Source organism: Salmo trutta, chromosome 36 (assembly GCF_901001165.1).
Source record: "Salmo trutta chromosome 36, fSalTru1.1, whole genome shotgun sequence".
Classification (NCBI taxonomy): Eukaryota; Metazoa; Chordata; class Actinopteri; order Salmoniformes; family Salmonidae; genus Salmo; species Salmo trutta.
Genome location: NC_042992.1, coordinates 40,200,781 through 40,217,960, shown reverse-complemented (window position 1 = coordinate 40,217,960; position 17,180 = coordinate 40,200,781). Strand labels below are relative to the sequence as shown.

The 17,180-nt window shown below is 42.4% G+C and overlaps 2 protein-coding genes and 1 long non-coding RNA gene across 6 annotated transcripts in view; all 3 read right to left on the bottom strand.

Moving 5' to 3' along the window:
• LOC115176084 (histone-lysine N-methyltransferase 2B) overlaps nucleotides 1–2,070 on the bottom strand; it is a 75,888-nt gene extending 73,818 nt beyond the window's left edge. Inside the window, exon 1 of one of the 4 annotated variants that reach the window (XM_029735875.1) lies at nucleotides 1,674–2,070. In XM_029735875.1, the coding sequence (XP_029591735.1) occupies nucleotides 1,674–1,973 (300 nt within the window). In that variant the 5' untranslated portion in view covers nucleotides 1,974–2,070. The remainder of the gene's footprint in view (nucleotides 1–1,673) is intronic. The other 3 variants (XM_029735873.1, XM_029735871.1, XM_029735874.1) reach the window with 3 other exon arrangements.
• A 942-nt stretch (nucleotides 2,071–3,012) lies between these two features.
• Nucleotides 3,013–13,078, bottom strand: LOC115176089 (zinc finger protein 717). The gene is made up of 6 exons (XM_029735897.1): nucleotides 12,918–13,078; nucleotides 12,517–12,614; nucleotides 11,798–11,958; nucleotides 7,864–7,979; nucleotides 7,145–7,288; nucleotides 3,013–4,323 (listed from the first exon to the last, which is right to left on the bottom strand). Exons 3-6 carry the CDS (start codon nucleotides 11,910–11,912, stop codon nucleotides 3,643–3,645), a joined length of 1,056 nt encoding a protein of 351 aa, XP_029591757.1. The 5' UTR covers nucleotides 11,913–11,958; nucleotides 12,517–12,614; nucleotides 12,918–13,078; the 3' UTR covers nucleotides 3,013–3,642.
• A 1,843-nt stretch (nucleotides 13,079–14,921) lies between these two features.
• Nucleotides 14,922–16,872, bottom strand: LOC115176094 (uncharacterized). Its single transcript, XR_003872161.1, has 5 exons — nucleotides 16,822–16,872; nucleotides 16,437–16,493; nucleotides 15,667–15,939; nucleotides 15,225–15,367; nucleotides 14,922–15,063 (listed from the first exon to the last, which is right to left on the bottom strand). It is a non-coding gene; the product is annotated as an uncharacterized LOC115176094 (long non-coding RNA).
• Nucleotides 16,873–17,180: the final 308 nt, after the last annotated feature.

The window sequence follows — 17,180 nt, the reverse complement described above, 5'->3', positions numbered from 1 at the left end:
TTTATGACATATCAGATCAGTGCATCAGATGGCAACAAGATCATATTGTACAGCAATTTCATCAGGTAACATAAATGCAAAGCCGGCAAGAGGTGGTTAGAATAGGATGGGAGGCCAAAAGACTGTAACCAATAGAGTCAGAGTCCCGAGTGAGGGAACAAACAGCCTGTCTCACGGTTGGGTAAATAATATTCGTAGTCAAAGCATGCAGGAGTCAAAATGAACAATATTTTTTTATTTTTTATAACACAACTTGGGGCTAGCCATTGTAAGTTCAGAGTCACTCGCCCCAAAAGTGTGTGTGTGCTGGAGGCGAGCGAAAGCTCGGGTGAGGGAGTGTGGTGGAGGTACCTGTACCAGACAGGGGGAGACAGGCCTGGGCAGACAGTGAACAGATCACCAGGTGGAATCCAAGCAGCAGTGCAGCAGGCAACAGGAACAAGTGTCACACCCAGTTGGGAGAAGCTCTTATTTCTGAAGGCAGATTTCTTGTAGTAAATGCCAGTGGATAGTCCGTACAGCAAGAGGGGGCTTGAAAGACTCCTGCCACCTTTCACTTCACACCTCTGTGCTAATTGACGTTGCATCTTGTCTGTCCTAGCAAGCCTGGCAGCCTTAACTCAGCATTCAGTCCCCATAAAGTAAAATATATAATTGTAATGTACTTTATTTTTTATTCTTGGCTTTCAAAATAGCATCAGACCAAACCCTACTCACTCAGTTCCAGGTTGGATGGTGTCCTCAGGACTCTGCTGTTTGTTTACTAGAGCACCCTCTGTAATGCTTGGAAAAAGGAAACCTTGGTAGCAGTAATCTCGCCAGGTTAATTAAGTTTATCTCCAAATCTATCCTTTTGTAAAAAACATGTTGAAAAATGTGAGTGCTCACATGCAGCTGTGTGTCTTTCTCACCACTCTTATGAATGCTTTATGCTTTGTCAATATGGGGTATTGTGTAGATTGACGGTAACAAAAACCAAAACAATTTAATCCATTTTAGAATAAGGCTATAACGTAACAAAATGCGGAAAGGTCAAGGGGTCTGACTACTTTACGAATGCACTGTAAATCTGAACACACTACCAGCGCTTTAACAATTTCATTTAATTACACTTTCCTGTGGATAGTCTCACAATCCTACCAAAAGGGCCAAAACTAGTACCCTGAAATGTAATTGCATTCAACATTCTGGCTTGTAGAGGTCATGGGAAGAAACTTTATTGATTCAAACTCTCATTTCTGCCAGACATAATTCAACGTCGGGTTTCCAGGCGAGCAGACAACAAGCTTGTATCCAGCCAGGGTGACGTTGGCTACAGCTAATGTCACCGCCTAAAGTAAACGATTGTCAAAGATCACGGTAAAGGTAAAGTTAGTCAGTCTAGGAGATTGTCAACCTTGGATATGTTGTCACTATGTTACCTACTAGTTTGTCAACTTGCCACTGAGTAGTGGATTGGTAGCTAACGTTAGCAAGCGTTGAAGTTCCAACAATTGTATAATTTAGATATAAAGCTACATAGCTAACTAACGTTTACTAGCCCAGGTATGAACGTTATCGCGAACACTTGATTCTCAATATCACCAATATTACAAAAAGGGCTGTGGAACATGCACGTTTTAATTGGGTCTGTGGTGTGGGGCTGGTACACAGTGCATGGCTTGGAAACTCACCTCACTCCCGCTTGAGTAGAAACCCGCGTCACTCTGGTGCCTATGTTTCTCAGCAATCCCGAGTAAGCGTAGCAGTGACGGGTCCTCGCACAACGTTAGTCCAATGTTGATTGGCCTCGGGCCTCCAGTGATTACCTCTCCACCTTCGGAGTCCAATCGTCCCCGCTGCGGACGTTTCTCAGACCGTAGCCGACTACGAGATGTCCATGGCCGGCCCGGGAAACGAGACCGGGCCACGAGCGGAGTGTTAAAGCCAGTCACATTAGCAGGATATGTTAATCCCCCTCCCGATGCCGCCATTATTCACTTGCTGCCGCTACTACTACAACAACGACGACGACGGTGGTACGCTGTTGCTTTGTGGTAAAACGAGATGGAAAGGCGCGAGATAGGAAGGAAATACCATTGCATCATGGGAAAACTAGTTTGTTGTATTTCATCATTCAGAGCGTCCTTTCGAGTGTTTGTGAATGTGAATGAGTACATACATAGACAGATTGTTTTATTCGTGTTTTATATTTCAATTAATACAAAATAATTCAAATGAAATCAAATAAACATAAATTATAGTAAAATAATATCTAAAAATGTTATTATTCAGTCCACTTACAGTAAATGTTTAACTTTGAGACTTACCTCAGTAAAATCTTTGAAATTGGTGCATGTTGCGTTTCTATTTTTGTTCAGTATAAAATTGTGCAGGTATCCACACAGATTCTTATTTGAAATGACAACCATAAGTGGTGAGCACAGCAATGATATAAAATCCCCCCCCCCAATTGTTTTGTTTATTTAAAAAAAAAATAATAATAAATCTTTCCATCTCTCTCTGCACTCCTTCTCCATGATGCTCATTTTCATTTGACTCACCACCTGCCAATATTCAGGGAGTATTTTTGGATGGTGACTTCTCCAAAGCATCGATCTCCTTCAGCAGCACCATCCCTATTTCTCCTATTTCTTTGCTGCTCCTCTACATCTCCAGGCTGGCCTTGACCCATCCCTCCATCTCCTCTCCAATTAACCAGGTTAATCTCCAGCTCACGCTTTAGCTCATTCAAGGTGTTGTTCTCATCCTTACTCCCCTTCTCCACTACAAGCTTTTGCCTTTGAGGCTGTTATTCTCTATCCCTTTGTCTTTCTTCCTCATCGTTTCCTTTTTCTGCCACAAGCCTTTGGATTTCCTCCCCATCTATCCTCACTAGCTCCTTCTGCCACAACAACCCCAAATGAATGGAAAAGATAAGCACCATACAATCTTATTCAGTACTTATTGTTTCCATTCATTTCAGGGTGACATTTCCCATAACCTTAAATTCACAATGATTACAGACTGCAATTTAAATCACTCCTTAGTTTAATGCCATTACTATTTCATTGTGGATGAAAAAAAGTACAAGATCACCTGAATACAACAATGACATCCTTCACGGAACAATGGATTCTCCAGACCAATATCAATTTACATGATCAGAAGATGCCTTGACAGGAACAAACTAAATTATGAGTGGAATGGTACACCATAAAACCCATTGATTACCTACTAAAATCAATACTATAAGTTACAAAAACTTCTCACATTTGAGGCAAATCGTTAGACTAGCTCTACATCCGTAATATGAATACAAAATTATAATTTTTTAAAGGTGTTGGCAATATAGAAACAAATAGATTCCCACTCTGGGGGGCAGTTGTAATTCACAATTATGTACACATCTGTATAAAGGGTTTTATACACAGTACATGTTGTTGTTTTTCTAAAAGCACTTTAAATAACCACGGTGGGACCAACCAGGAACAATCTAATGATCCAACTGAGTGCTTTTGTGTATGGTATGTCACATATTCCAAACCCCCATCTTGAACATAAAAAACCCACCCACATCAAGGCCTGTTTTACCCAAAATTATATTTTCAAAACCCTAAACCATTACATACATTTTTCATGATGATATTCCCTTTCCCGAGATTATCTCTTTTCTTTGTCTGTTGCCTCTTCTCCCTCAGTGTGTGTCTTCTGGTGTGCCTTTAGGTTGCTCTCCCGGCTAAAGCTCTTGCCGCAGGTGGGGCAGTTGTGTCGGCCAGAGCGGTGAGCCCTGGCCATGTGGGCTTTGAGCTGCTCCAGCCGGGCATAGCTCTCTTCACACTCAGAGCAGGGGTGAGCCTTGCGAGGTTGAGGCGGCCGCCCGTGCTTCTCCTTCTTGTGGGCCCGGAGAAGGGCAACAGAGGAGAAGGTGAGGTCACACTCAGCTTCAGGACAGGGAATTTGAAGCTCCTCCTTAGGGGGTCGCCCCGGTCCTTTCCCTCTTTTTGCCACAGACTCCTCTCCCCCGCTCTTCTCTCCGTTTGCTGCCTCAGCCTCAGACACTTTCTTGGGAGCTCGGCCACGTTTTTTGGCCGGGACCTTTGCATCGCAATGCTGATCACCCGCAAAGTTCTCCTGATGCAGTACAAGATCCACCTCCGCCTCAAACCCGCGGCCACACTTGCCACAACGGTGAGTCTTGGTGTCATCATCCTCCTCTTCCAGTGGCTGGGGGTGCTGGGTGAGGCGGTGGGTGCGTAACTGGTTTGGGCCCTGGAATACCATGCCACATTCTTTGCACACACACTGCCGCTCCTTGCACAGCTGTCGCCGGTGGACTGTCAACTATGAGAGACAGAAACAAAATTATAAGAGGCTTAGGGCATCTTGAGGAAACAAACATGGGGACCAAGGCACTTATGGACAACAGAAGGCAGATGCACTACTGAGCACCTGCCTAGCCCCCGGTTCTCTATCTTTATTGGGATTCCCATTAGCTGATGCCATGACCACAGCTAATATTACTGGGGTCCTAATATCTCATGGACAGACTATGTAAACATAACTGGTACTGTAGATATGTCTGCATTCTATGGGATGCGTGAGATAATGAGAAGCATTAATACATTCTGGGTCTTGTGTTTACGTCACTGGTTATTTGGACGCATCAGGATTGGGCAAAGGCGGTGCTTAACTCTTGACAATCATGGGAATTGGCCTATATGGACAGGGCTAAATTCAAATGTTTCTTACAGAAGAAATATAAAAAGTTATATGGGGAAATTATTAGACCAAAGCTGATAACAGTTCAAGACTGAATCCAAACATTACACTTGATTGTATGTGCATTTTACATTTACTGTACTTTTCACTGCATTTATTAATAACAAAATCTGAAAATACTCTGGATGCATTTAGTAACATAAGAATATTCCTGAAAAATGTGGGGTAGGGGCAAAATAAAACATTTTTTTTACAATGGTTTGGCTGAGAGGAATAACTGCAGTCTCCAAGTGGCCAGACACCTAAATGTGTACAGTTCCTAAGTCATTTCAAGCAGTTTGAAGAGACTCAAATCCAATTTTTTTGCATATCCAATTCAAATCTGTTATTTTTCCTGCAGTCTGAACAGCCAAAGGCCACATTTGAAACTCCCTTCATAGGTGGTTTGAAGTCAGATACAAATCCAATACCTGGCCATGCGACTTGTGACTGAACGGTCAAATCTGATTTATTTGCCGTCAAGTGGTTTCTGGACTCATTTGACATTTTTTGTTGCTTGCTAGCTACTCTGTTGCGTTTGACAAGAACATGGAGGTTGTAGCTAACTAGCTTGTTAATCGTTTATAAACCAAATGAGTGAATGTGCTAGAAAGCTAAACAGCTACCTAGCTATAGCTGACTGCTGTGACTAGCCAAAAATGACTCCTTTTGAAAGTTGTATCATCTTATCATTTGAGGCTTTAAAAAGTGTTCTTACACTATAATTTTGAACATTCAAAGCAACCGGGAAAAGTTCCATGGCAGGCATTGTTGCTACATAACTTCTGGGTGATAGGAAGCACGAGCACCACCACCAATCAGCCTACACCACTGTACATACACCTGTTGTTACTATGACAACAAGCGTAGCCATGACAGCAAATGACTGATGCCTGAACACATACGTCTGATTTGGTCACTTGTAACTTGCTGTTTGGACAGTCAGTATTCCAAAACGGAATTTGAAAAACAAAACTTATTGGAGCATTGTGTGTGAACAAGGCTAAAGAAGAGTCTTCAAATATAAGGTGCTTTTTTGAGCTGAGGAACTAGTCAGTATTCCAAAACGGAATTTGAAAAACAAAACTTATTTGAGCATTATGGCCTGCAGTGTGCACAAGGCTAAAGAAGAGTCTTCAAATATAAGGTGCTTTATTGAACTGAGCACACTTGTAGTTGTTTGGAACAGCCCTGCATCCCCACCATCACACAATTACTGTTGTTTACACAACCCAAAAACGGCCCATTTTAAATCGTAATCTGGGTCAGGTGAGCATCGTTTGAAAGCTTGTTTAATTTCCAACATGTATTTTTTTTATGTAACCTTTATTTAACTAGGCAAGTCAGTTAAGAACAAATTCTTATTTACAATGACGGGCTACTGGGGAACAGTGGGTTAACTGCCTTGTTCAGGGGCAGAACAAAATATTTTTACCTCGTCAGCTCGAGGATTCAATCCAGCAACCTTTCGGTTATTGGCCCAACGTTCTAACCACTAGGCTACCCGCCGCCCTATGACTAGCTAAGTTATAAAATATGATGTCAGTGTTAGGTTTTCACAAGGCAATTCAGTGAAACAGATCAGAATTTTGGTGTGCATAAAAAGGAGTCATGAGTGCCTTCAGATGCGTGTTCTGCAGTGAATTTTCTTCACAATAGACAAACATAGGCTCATTCTGTTCAGAACAACCCAGGTTGACACCATGTCATCTTGTAACTGTACATAAAACAGTGATTATAAACATTGACACTGTATATGACATGAGTTTTGTGATATGGAAATGTGATATGCACATTTGGACTCAAAGGTGCTTGGCTTGCTTGTATGACATCAAAGTGGTATTTATTTTAATCTTCAATGTCTCATCTTTCAAAATACATTGAGTCTTCATATTTACAGAATTCCCTCAACAACAAAAAAATATATATACATTTTTTTTAAATCTGCAAAAGTTACCCAATTAGCAGAAAGGACGGGGGCAACTTCTTGCCGCGTGCGGTGCTGAAATTCAGAACGGCTGTCAGTCAAAAGCCATACAGCACTGTGAAGCGCAGAGCCTGAGCTCTGACGTCATTTATAGCTTATCAGTGCCCAAAGCTGCCATTTTCAACCCGAGTACCGGTGTAAAGGGTTAAATGACTTTGCTTTGACGTATGATAAACACAGGTGAAAATATCAGAAGGGAGGGCTTTGGCTAAGAGTTTCCTTTTGCGAGGGTGGAGACGTCACAAACCAGAAATCTCAACTCTTACACGTTTATCCCCAAAACCTAATCGAGCATCTGACCAAATTTGGAACGATTTTAGTTCTGGGTTAACCGGGATTACTGGGGTCCTTTCACACAACTAAAAGTCATTAGAGAGAAAAGACTTTACAACTTTCATTGAAAGACCATTGTCTCACCTCAGAGAAGGTCCGGAAGCTTCCCTGGCAGTGGGAGCAGCGGAAGGGCTTGTCTTCCAGGCTGTGTGAGGTCTGGTGCTGTGTCAGCTCCTCAGAGGAGGAGAAGGTACGATCGCACACATAACAGGTGAACAGAGTATCGGTCTGCAAAATAACACAAAACAGCAAATAATTAAGTGTTAGAGGTACTGTACATCATTATATATGCTGTGCATATAGGGCTACAGCATCCTGCTGCTAAGCTGTGTGCTTTGCAGCTCCAGGGTGAAGTTTCCCATAGGTATACCATACAGATTTACAATCAGCTCCCCTGCCCACCCCAATTATTATTTGACCCTGCTGGTCATCTATCAACACTTGAACATCTTGGCCATGTTCTGTTATAATCGCCACCCGGCACAGCCAGAAGAGGACTGGCCATCCCTCATAGCCTGGTTCCTCTCTAGGTTTCTTCCTAGGTTCTGGCCTTTCTAGGGAGTTTTTCCTAGCCACCATGCTTCTACACCTGCATTGCTTGCTGTCTGGAGTTTTAGGCTGGGTTTCTGTACAGCACTTTGTGACAAAGGTTGATGTAAGAAGGGCTTTATAAATACATTTGATTGAATTCTAAACTTAACCATTACTAAAGGACATCTTAAAAATGACCCAAGATCAGCATCTAGGGGCAATTTCACCCTACTCCTGCAATGCATCTTGCATTTCTTTTATCCATTCCGTACCTGTTGGAGTGACTGTTTGTATTCCTCACGATGGCTCTTCCTCATGTGCCTCTCCTTGGCCTTGGCATTACAAAATGTAATGAAGCATTGAAAACACTGTAGGCTATCATGCTGATCTGCAATAAAAGGAGAGGAGATAATGTGTTTGATTTTCAAGTGCAGTAACAACTATCTGAAATCACTATCAAACGCTCCCTAAAACACTTCTGTCAGCCGGCCTTTAAATCGACCTGGCCCGGGTATCCTGGAAGGATATTGACCTCATCCCGTCAGTAGAGGAAGCCTGGTTGTTCTTTAAAAGTAATTTCCTCACCATCTTAAATAAGCATGCCCCTTTCAAAAAATGTAGAACTAAGAACAGATATAGCCCTTGGTTCAAAAAATATGTGCCCATTTTTAACTGCCTCCTACACCAACTCAGAAGCTAGAATATGCATATTATTGTTCAGGTTTGGATAGAAAACACTCTGAATTTTCTAAAACTGTTTGAATGGTGTCTGTGAGTATAACAGAACTCCTATGGCAGGCAAAAACCTGACAAGGTTTCAAGCAGGAAGTACCCTGTCTGACAAGGAGTCGTGCGTCTTGCATCTGTTTATTGAAAAGTAAGGATCTTAGCTGTAATGTGACAATTCCCAGGGCTCCGATAGGCTCTCAGAACCCGGGAAATACCTGAAGGTTGACGAGGCAGCCTCAGGCTGAAACACATTATCGCCTTTGGTAAGTGGCGGCTCAGAGGACCTTTGAATGAGGCGCGTGCACGATTCGCTCCTGAGGAGAAATTTTATTCGGCTGTTTAGGCTCAATGCATATTCCCGGTCGGAATATTATCACTTTTCTACGAGATAAATGGCATAAAAATTGGTTTTAAACAGCGGTTGACATGCTTCGAAGTACGGTAATGGAATATTTAGAAATTTTTTGTCACGCCAATGCGCTATGCGCAAGACCGTGATGTTGCATTCTGATAGTGTCTAGAACTCACGAACAAAACGTCACTGTTTGGATATAACGATGGATTATTTGGGACCAAACCAACATTTGTTATTGAAGTAGAAGTCCTGACAGTGTATTCTGACGAAGAACAAGCAAGGTAAGAACATTTTTCTTATAGGAAATGTGATTTTGGTGGAGGCTGACCTGGGTGGGTGTCTAAATAGCTAGCCCTGTGATGCCGGGCTATGTACTTAGATTATTGCAAAATGTGCTTCATCCGAAAAGCTATTTTAAAATCGGACATATCGAGTGCATAGAGGAGTAATGTATCTATAATTCTTAAAATAATTGTTATGCTTTTTGTGAACGTTTATCGTGAGTAATTTAGCAAACTGTTAGTAAATTCCTCGGAAGTTTGCGGGGGTTATGCTTTTTCTGAACGTCACATGCTAATGTAAAAAGCTGTTTTTTGATATAAATATGAACTTGATTGAACAGACATGCATGTATTGTATAACACAATGTCCTAGGTGTGTCATCTGATGAAGATCATAAAAGGTTAGTGCTGCATTTAGCTGTGGTTTGGGTTTATGTGACATGATATGCTAGCTTGAAAAATGGGTGTCTGATTATTTCTGGCTGGGCACTCTGCTGACATAATCTAATGTTTTGCTTTCGTTGTAAAGCCTTTTTGAAATCGGACAGAGGGGTTAGATTAACGAGATTCTTGTCTTTAAATAGCTGTAAAATAGTCATATGTTTGAGAAATTGAAGTAATAGTATTTCTAACGATTCAAAAATCGCGCCACTGGATTTCAGTGGCTGTTACGTAGGTGGGACGAGTTCGTCCCACATGCGCCAGAGAGGTTAAGAAAGCAAAGGCTAGCTTTTTCAAACAAAAATTTGCATCCTGTAGCTCTTACTCCAAAAAGTTCTGGGACACTGTAAAGTCCATGGAGAATAAGAGCACCTCCTCCCAGCTGCCCACTGCACTGACGCTAGGAAACAATGTCACCACCGATAAGTCCACGATAATCGAGAATTTCAATAAGCATTTATCTATGGCTTTCCTCCTGGCTAGCCCAACCCCAGCCAACAGCTCCGCACCCCCCGCAGCGACTTGCCCAAGCCTCCCCAGCTTCTCCCTCACCCAAATCCAGATAGCAAATGTTCTGAAAGAGCTGCAAAACCTGGACCCCTACAAATCAGCTGGGCAAGACAATCTGGACCCTCTCTTTCTAAAATTATTCGCCGCCATTGTTGCAACCACTATTACTAGTCTGTTCAACCTCTCATATCGTCCGAGATTCCTAAAGATTGGAAAGCTGCCGGGGTCATCCCCCTCTTCAAAGGGGGTGACACTCTAGACCCAAACTGTTACAGACCTATATCCAGCCTGCACTGCCTTTCTAAAGTCTTCAAAAGCCAAGTTAACAAACAGATCACTGACCATTTCGAATCCCACAGTACCTTCTCCGCTGTGCAATCCGGTTTCCGAGCTGGTCACGGGTGCACCTCAGCCACGCTCAAGGTACTAAACAATATCATAACCGCCATTGATAAAAGACTACTGTGCAGCCGTCGTCATCGACCTGGCCAAGGCTTTCGACTCTGCCAATCACTGCATTCTTATCGGCAGACTCAACCGCCTTGGTTTCTCAAATGACTGCCTCGCCTGGTTCACCAACTACTTCTCAGATAGAGTTCATTGTGTCAAATCGGAGGGCCTGTTGTCCGGACCTCTGGTAGTCTCTATGGGGGTACCAGAGGGTTCAATTCTCGGGACAACTCTTTTCTCTGTATATATCAATGATGTCGCTCTTGCTGTGGGTGATTCCTTGATTCACTTCTACGCAGATGACACCTTTCTGTATACATCTGGCCCTTTTTTGGACACAGTGTTAACAAACCTCCAAACGAGCTTCAATGCCATACAACACTCCTTCCGTGGCCTCCAACTGCTCTTAAATGCTAGTAAAACTAAATGCATGCTCTTCAACCAATCGCTGCCTGCACCCACCCGACTAGCATCACTACTCTGGACGGTTCTAGCTTAGGTATTTGTAGTTGTCCACATATTCTAGGTGTCTGGCTAGACTGTAAACTCTCCTTCCAGACTCATATTAAGCATCTCCAATCCAAAAATGAATCTAGAATCGGCTTCCTATTTCGCAACAAAGCCTCCTTCACTCATGCTGCCAAACATACCCTCGTAAAACTGACTATTGTACCGATCCTCGACTTCGGCAATGTAATTTACAAAACAGCCTCCAACACTCTACTCAGCAAACTGGATGCAGTCTATCACAGTGCCATCCGTTTTGTCACCAAAGCCCCATATACCACCCACCACTGCGACCTGTATGCTCTCATCGGCTGGCCCTTGCTACATATTTGTCGCCAGACCCACTGGCTCCAGGTCATCTATAAGTCTTTGCTAGGTAAAGCGCCGCCTTATCTCAGCTCACTGGTCACCATAACACCACCCACCCGTAGCACACCCTCCAGCAGGTATATTTCACTGGTCACCCTCAAAGCCAATTCTTCCTTTGACCGCCTTTCCATCCAGTTCTCTGCTGCCAATGACTGGAACGAATTGCAAAAATCGCTGAAGTTGGAGACATATCTCCCTCACTAACTTTAAGCACCAGCTATCTGAGCAGCTTACCAATCGCCGCAGCTGTACACAGCCCATCCAACTACCTACCTCATCCCCATATTGTTTTGATTTACTTTTTTGGAACACCAGTACTTCTACTTGCACATCATCATCTGCACATCTATCACTCCAGTGTTAATTTGTTAAATTGTAATTACTTCGCTACTGTTGGCCTATTTATTGCCTTACCTCCTTACTCCATTTGCACACACTGTATATAGATTTTTCTATTGTGTTATTGACTACTTTTGTTTATCCCATGTGTAACTAAATTTTAAAAAAAATAAATATATATATATATATATACATACACACACATATACACAAATGTGTGCTTACAGGGTTGGATAGCAGGAACAGTCTGTGGCTTGATGGTGGACGCTGTGGCACTGGTCATCACCTCTTCCCCCAGAACGACCTGCTCTATGTCCAACATAACATTACCCAACTCCATTGCCGTCTGAATCCACCCAGCAATGCAAACACAAGTTTACCTCGGGCTGTAACAAAAATATAGGCATCATCGGATGTGGGAATACATTCCTATTTGCAGCATTGTCTTATTTTTCACATGTTAATTTGCAACTAATAGCAAGCCAATGTGAACCTGTGTGTATGTTTCGATAACTAACGTTAATTAGGTAACGTAGCCAGCAACAACAAAATGCGCCGTGGATCAAATGATTGAGGAACTTGATGAATGATTATTTAGCATGCTAGCTAGGAAGGAAGGCTGGCGGGCTTAGCCTTTGCCACTAGATATATGTTTTATAGAACAGAAAAATGCATTGATAACCACCCAGAAAAACTACAAATATAAGAAAGCAAATAACGTTATATATTTAGCCAGGCAACGCAGACAACAGCGAGGGGGAAATTCAAACTGGAACAAAAGCAGACATTTTCCGCAAAAATGATAAAATAGCATTAGCTATATTGTTGCATTAGGTTTTCATGCAGATTTATTTGTATAATTTGGGATTGCACACTAAAATCCAAGGCAAAATCTATGTAAACATTTATACGTAGCTAGCGAGTTAGCTTCAACCGTTGCTTACCCAAAGTGTCCAATGAAATGAAGTCTTTGTATGAACTCTTGACCCATATCACGTGACACTAGATTTTACGGGCTTGGCAATCACTGCTAGTTGAGAGACTGGGTGGGAGAAAAAAACACTTAATATCCAAGTTGCCTCGATTTGTCTATTCATATTCATGACATGAGGCTAGTAGCATAGCGTCTCTGTCTATTGAATACAGGCAGTTGAAGTCAACAACCGTCATCGAATATTCAAAACAAGATTACAATAATGAGATGTATCGTGGTAGCTAGGTGGTACGCAGGACTTGTTCATTCTGCAGAACAGCAATGTTGGAATACATGCCTACAGGAGGGAGCTGTTGAGGATGGATGGTTTATCGGTGACGGTTACCTACTCATTTGTCTTAAAGCAACTACCTCATGTCCTCTCTTTGTAGCGTTGTTTTTATTGCTTGAGCCAAATAAATGCTTTTGGTTGTACTCAATCTCTGACACTAGGTCTTCTTTTTCAGTCTTTTTTTCTCTTAGCAGTTTTGGGTTGCGACGTTGTATGTATATTCCCCACGCGCTTTAAAGGAATGATTTTGACCATATGGTTCATTAGGGGAATTTCGAAACGTAAATAGCCAAGGTCTTGCACCGAGTACCGAGGCTGAGAACAATTGGTATTTATCAATGGTTATCTCCTACAGGTGTGCTTATATTGTTTGATAAATCACACTTTTTTATGCATAGGAGCATTCTAAATTAAGTTTGTAAGTAGTATTTTAGAATAATTTCTATGCAATATTGATAAATGAGGCCCCTGTACATTTATATGGATTATTATCGTAACAAATGCACTGATGTGGTTACATCCGGTGCAACTTTGGTTTTAGAAGTGGGGGGGACATAACAAAAAAAAAAAGTATCCAGTCTGATAAACACTCCAAACAGCCTACCTGACCGCTCAGAGGCGTCGGCATGGTCCTAAAGCATACAGTTGCCCAGTTTTGTTATCACAACCAATGATAAAAATGGGAGGGACAAAAATGCTATTTCAGAATGTGGGGTCTGTCATGCCAAATAATGTTCTCTGGCCAAATAGTGTTTTCCTCTACGTCACAATGGGATTCGATAAACGATTAGCGTCCGTTGCTATATCAACGCTGTGACGACCTAATGATTAGAATACTATGGTGTTAATGAGCTGTAGTCGATGAACAGCATTCTTTACATAGGTATTCTTCTTGTCCAGATGGGTTAGGGCAGTGTGATTACATCACATGTGGACCTATTGGGGCGGTAAGCAAATTGGAGTGGGTCTAGGGTGTCAGGTAGGGTGGAGGGGATATGGTCCTTGACTAGTCTCTCAAAGCACTTCATGATGACGGAAGTGAGTGCTACGGGGCGATAGTCATTTAGCTCAGTTACCTTAGCTTTCTTGTGAACAAGAACAATGGTGGCCCTCTTGAAGCATGTGGGAACAGCAGACTGGGATAAGGATTGATTGAATATGTCCGTAAACACACCAGCCAGCTGGTCTGCGCATGCTCTGAGGACGCGGCTAGGGATGCCGTCTGGGCCGGCAGCCCTGCGAGGGTTAACACATTTAAATGTTTTACTCACGTTGGCTGCAGTGAAGGAGAGCCCGCAGGTTTTGGTAGCGGGCCGTGTCGGTGGCACTGTATTGTCCTCAAAGCGAGCAAAGGTGTTTAGTTTGTCTGGGAGCAAGACATCGTGGTCCGCGACGGGGCTGGTTTTCTTTTTGTAGTCCGTGATTGACTGTAGACCCTGCCACATACCTCTCGTGTCTGAGCCATTGAATTGCGACTCTACTTTGTCTCTATACCGTCGCTTAGCTTGTTTGATTGCTTTGGAGGGAATAGCTACACTGTTTGTATTCGGTCATGTTTCCGGTCGCCTTGCCTTATGTATCTATTGTAATCTAACTTCAGTAGTCCTTTTATGATTTTTTGTTTTTCTATCTCACATAGCTCATTAGTACACCCTTGTCGTTGAATATATATGTATCTATTGTAGGTCCTAGGATACAACAATGAATAATGTGGAGCAAATAAATACAAACAAAAGATAACTTACAATAATGAACACCTTGTGAAACAGCTGTGAAAACCAACCTGGCAATATTTAAGATGTTAATACACGAACGTTGATAGTTTTTGGTACAATTGTGTCATTTATTTTAACAGACTTTTTGTGCACTCACATGGCAATCATAGACTAAAATACTGAATTCTGGTGTTTGGAATATAGGAGGTGGTTGCGATGCTCTGCCTGTCACTTGTTCTCAACAGACAGCCAGTCTCAGAAGGGGGATTTGAGAGACTGCAAAGTCCAGGCACTGCTGCTCTCTTTGTTCTGAGTGTTTGCAGTGCAGTGTTTTTAGTTCATCTGTGTATCTCACATATTATGTGCCCGGTATGATAGAGCAAGAAAACTTTCTTAGCAGATAATGACAACAACAGTAGCTGTAGATGATGTAATGAAAAGTTGGAGGGTGGTTGGTAATGGAGGACATTAGGTGGATCCACGTCTGGGTGTTGGGCAGAACCCCTAGTTCCTGGAGAACAGGAGCAGAGTTAAAGGGAACAGGGTAGGAGACAAAGATGTAAACAAGCAAACACACAGGTTACACTATACTGTCAGAAAATTTCATGGATTAGTGCAGTGTTATAAATGGGAGACATGTACTTTTCATCACTTTTGGAAGGTATAGCCTACCTCAAGCTGGTCCCCCTCCGACTCAGAGCACAGCGAATCAGACTGATCTGAACTCACTGGTTCTGGTAGATGGGATACCTCCTGGGGGGGCAGGTGTTGAAGATGTCCACCATCGCCTTGGAGGTGGCCTTGTTAGTCTCATCCTTGATGGGTATCACACAAAAATTGGTTACAGAAGAGAAAGAGTTAAGCACATACTCTTCTTTTACTGACCTTAATGGGTATTGCCTCCACCCACTTGGTAACGTGATCGGTCGCTGTCAGACACCAGCTGTTACCATTCCTGGATTACTTTTTTCTTACACATCTGTGTCATACCATATGCAGATTTTCATATTTGTAAGGACACACACACACACTATAATTTTTACTTGCTGTGGTCAAATAAAGCAACCATTACAAAACCTACTTATCAGGGCAAAATTAGAATTTGGAAACTTACAGATCATGTGCCATGGTGAAACAACTTTGATTAGCTTCAACTCCAGCGCCACAGTCTTCACCCTCTCAAACTTCTGGCAGGCTAGACAGGGTACTGAACTTTTAGCAAAAAGTGACAAATTGAAACATCAGAAGAAGCATAGGTTGATTTTGGCAATCATGCGCTTCACTCCGAAATGGCCAGCATGCATCTCGGTCAGCATGGCCTCCTCCTTAGTAAAAATCACCCTCCTGTGTGGCTGGCCATCCTTTCCCAGTAGGTAGATATGATTGCCTAACAAATTGGAAGAAGACTTGTTGAAATACTCAAGTCTAAGTACATTTGCACTGCAGTCTTTTGCTCTATCTGTCACTCTCTTACTTTCATCCTCCCCTGTGTCTGTCTAGCAAAGACACCTAGTTAAGGGCATTTGTAATTACCATTATTGCTTACACCTATCCATTTGATTGATCAGGTTTAACTTATCGCTAGACACCTCAATATGACAGACATATAAATATATCAGTGGAGGCTGCTGAGGGAAGGACAGCTCATAATAATGGCTGGAATGGAGTCAATTGTATGGCATCAACCACATGGAAACCACGCGTTTGATACCATTCCATTTAATCCATATTACGAGCCATCCTCTCCTCAGCAGCCTCCGCTCCACTGAACTAAATGTATAGCTAGCAACTAGCTAACGTTAGATTGAAAATGGTTGTTGAAAAATGGTTGTACATAGCTAAATCCGTCCAGTTATCTAATTGAAGTTAACTGCTTAACGTTACCCTGAATTGTGAATTTCTCTGAATGCTGCACCTCTTGTCGAGATCATAGTACTTCGCCTGGTTAGAAAGATAAAATAAAATATCCTCGAGGGATGCCATTGAAGTGCAAGCTAACGTTACATACAAACAGAAAGCTGCAATAACAGTTACAGTAGCTTGCTTGCTTGTTAGCTAAATAAAACTGTCAGGCTGGCTAACGTGACTGTAGCTGACTAGGCAGGCTGAGATATATAAGTACAGTAACGTTAGTTAGTAACGTCAATCTAAAAACAGCTTAAATTATTTATTCCTATTTGTACTTGTATAAAGACAAATATATTGTAGCGACCCGCACAGACAGCTGTGGGTTATGTGTTAGGCTATTAGTGGGTTGTGTTGTACTTACCAGTGTTCGCGGGGTCATGCCAATCAACCTGCTATCTGCCAATCTCGGGAATGCCTGGAATGTTCTGATACCGGGCAGCCTGGTGGTTCGCGGAGGGGGGTTGGGCAGGGGGATAGAGCATTGGAAGTTAAAACCGGGTTTAGCCATTGTTCTCTCTCTTACGTCTGGGCTTCACAAGAGAAGGTCACGTTTGGTTTGTAGGGTGCCTTTCATTTATTTGGCGTGGGCTAAGCCAAACAGTAGTCTGTGTTAAGTTGGGTTAATAAACCGTCCGTTTGTAAACTCAATCATCTGTCTGGACAATTGTTCCTTTAGTCAGGTCATTACAATATGGTAAATAAAGTGTTCTCTTTCCAGTC

Bases quoted from the DNA above. Each gene is read 5' to 3' on its own strand.
- LOC115176089 (XM_029735897.1), bottom strand. From the start codon at position 11,912: ATGGAGTTGGGTAATGTTATGTTGGACATAGAGCAGGTCGTTCTGGGG. The intron at 7,980-11,797 runs GTAAGCACACAT...CTTTTATTGCAG, and splicing joins TGTTCCTGCTATCCAACCCT to ATCAGCATGATAGCCTACAG. The intron at 4,324-7,144 runs GTGAGACAATGG...TGTCTCTCATAG, and splicing joins GCTTCCGGACCTTCTCTGAG to TTGACAGTCCACCGGCGACA.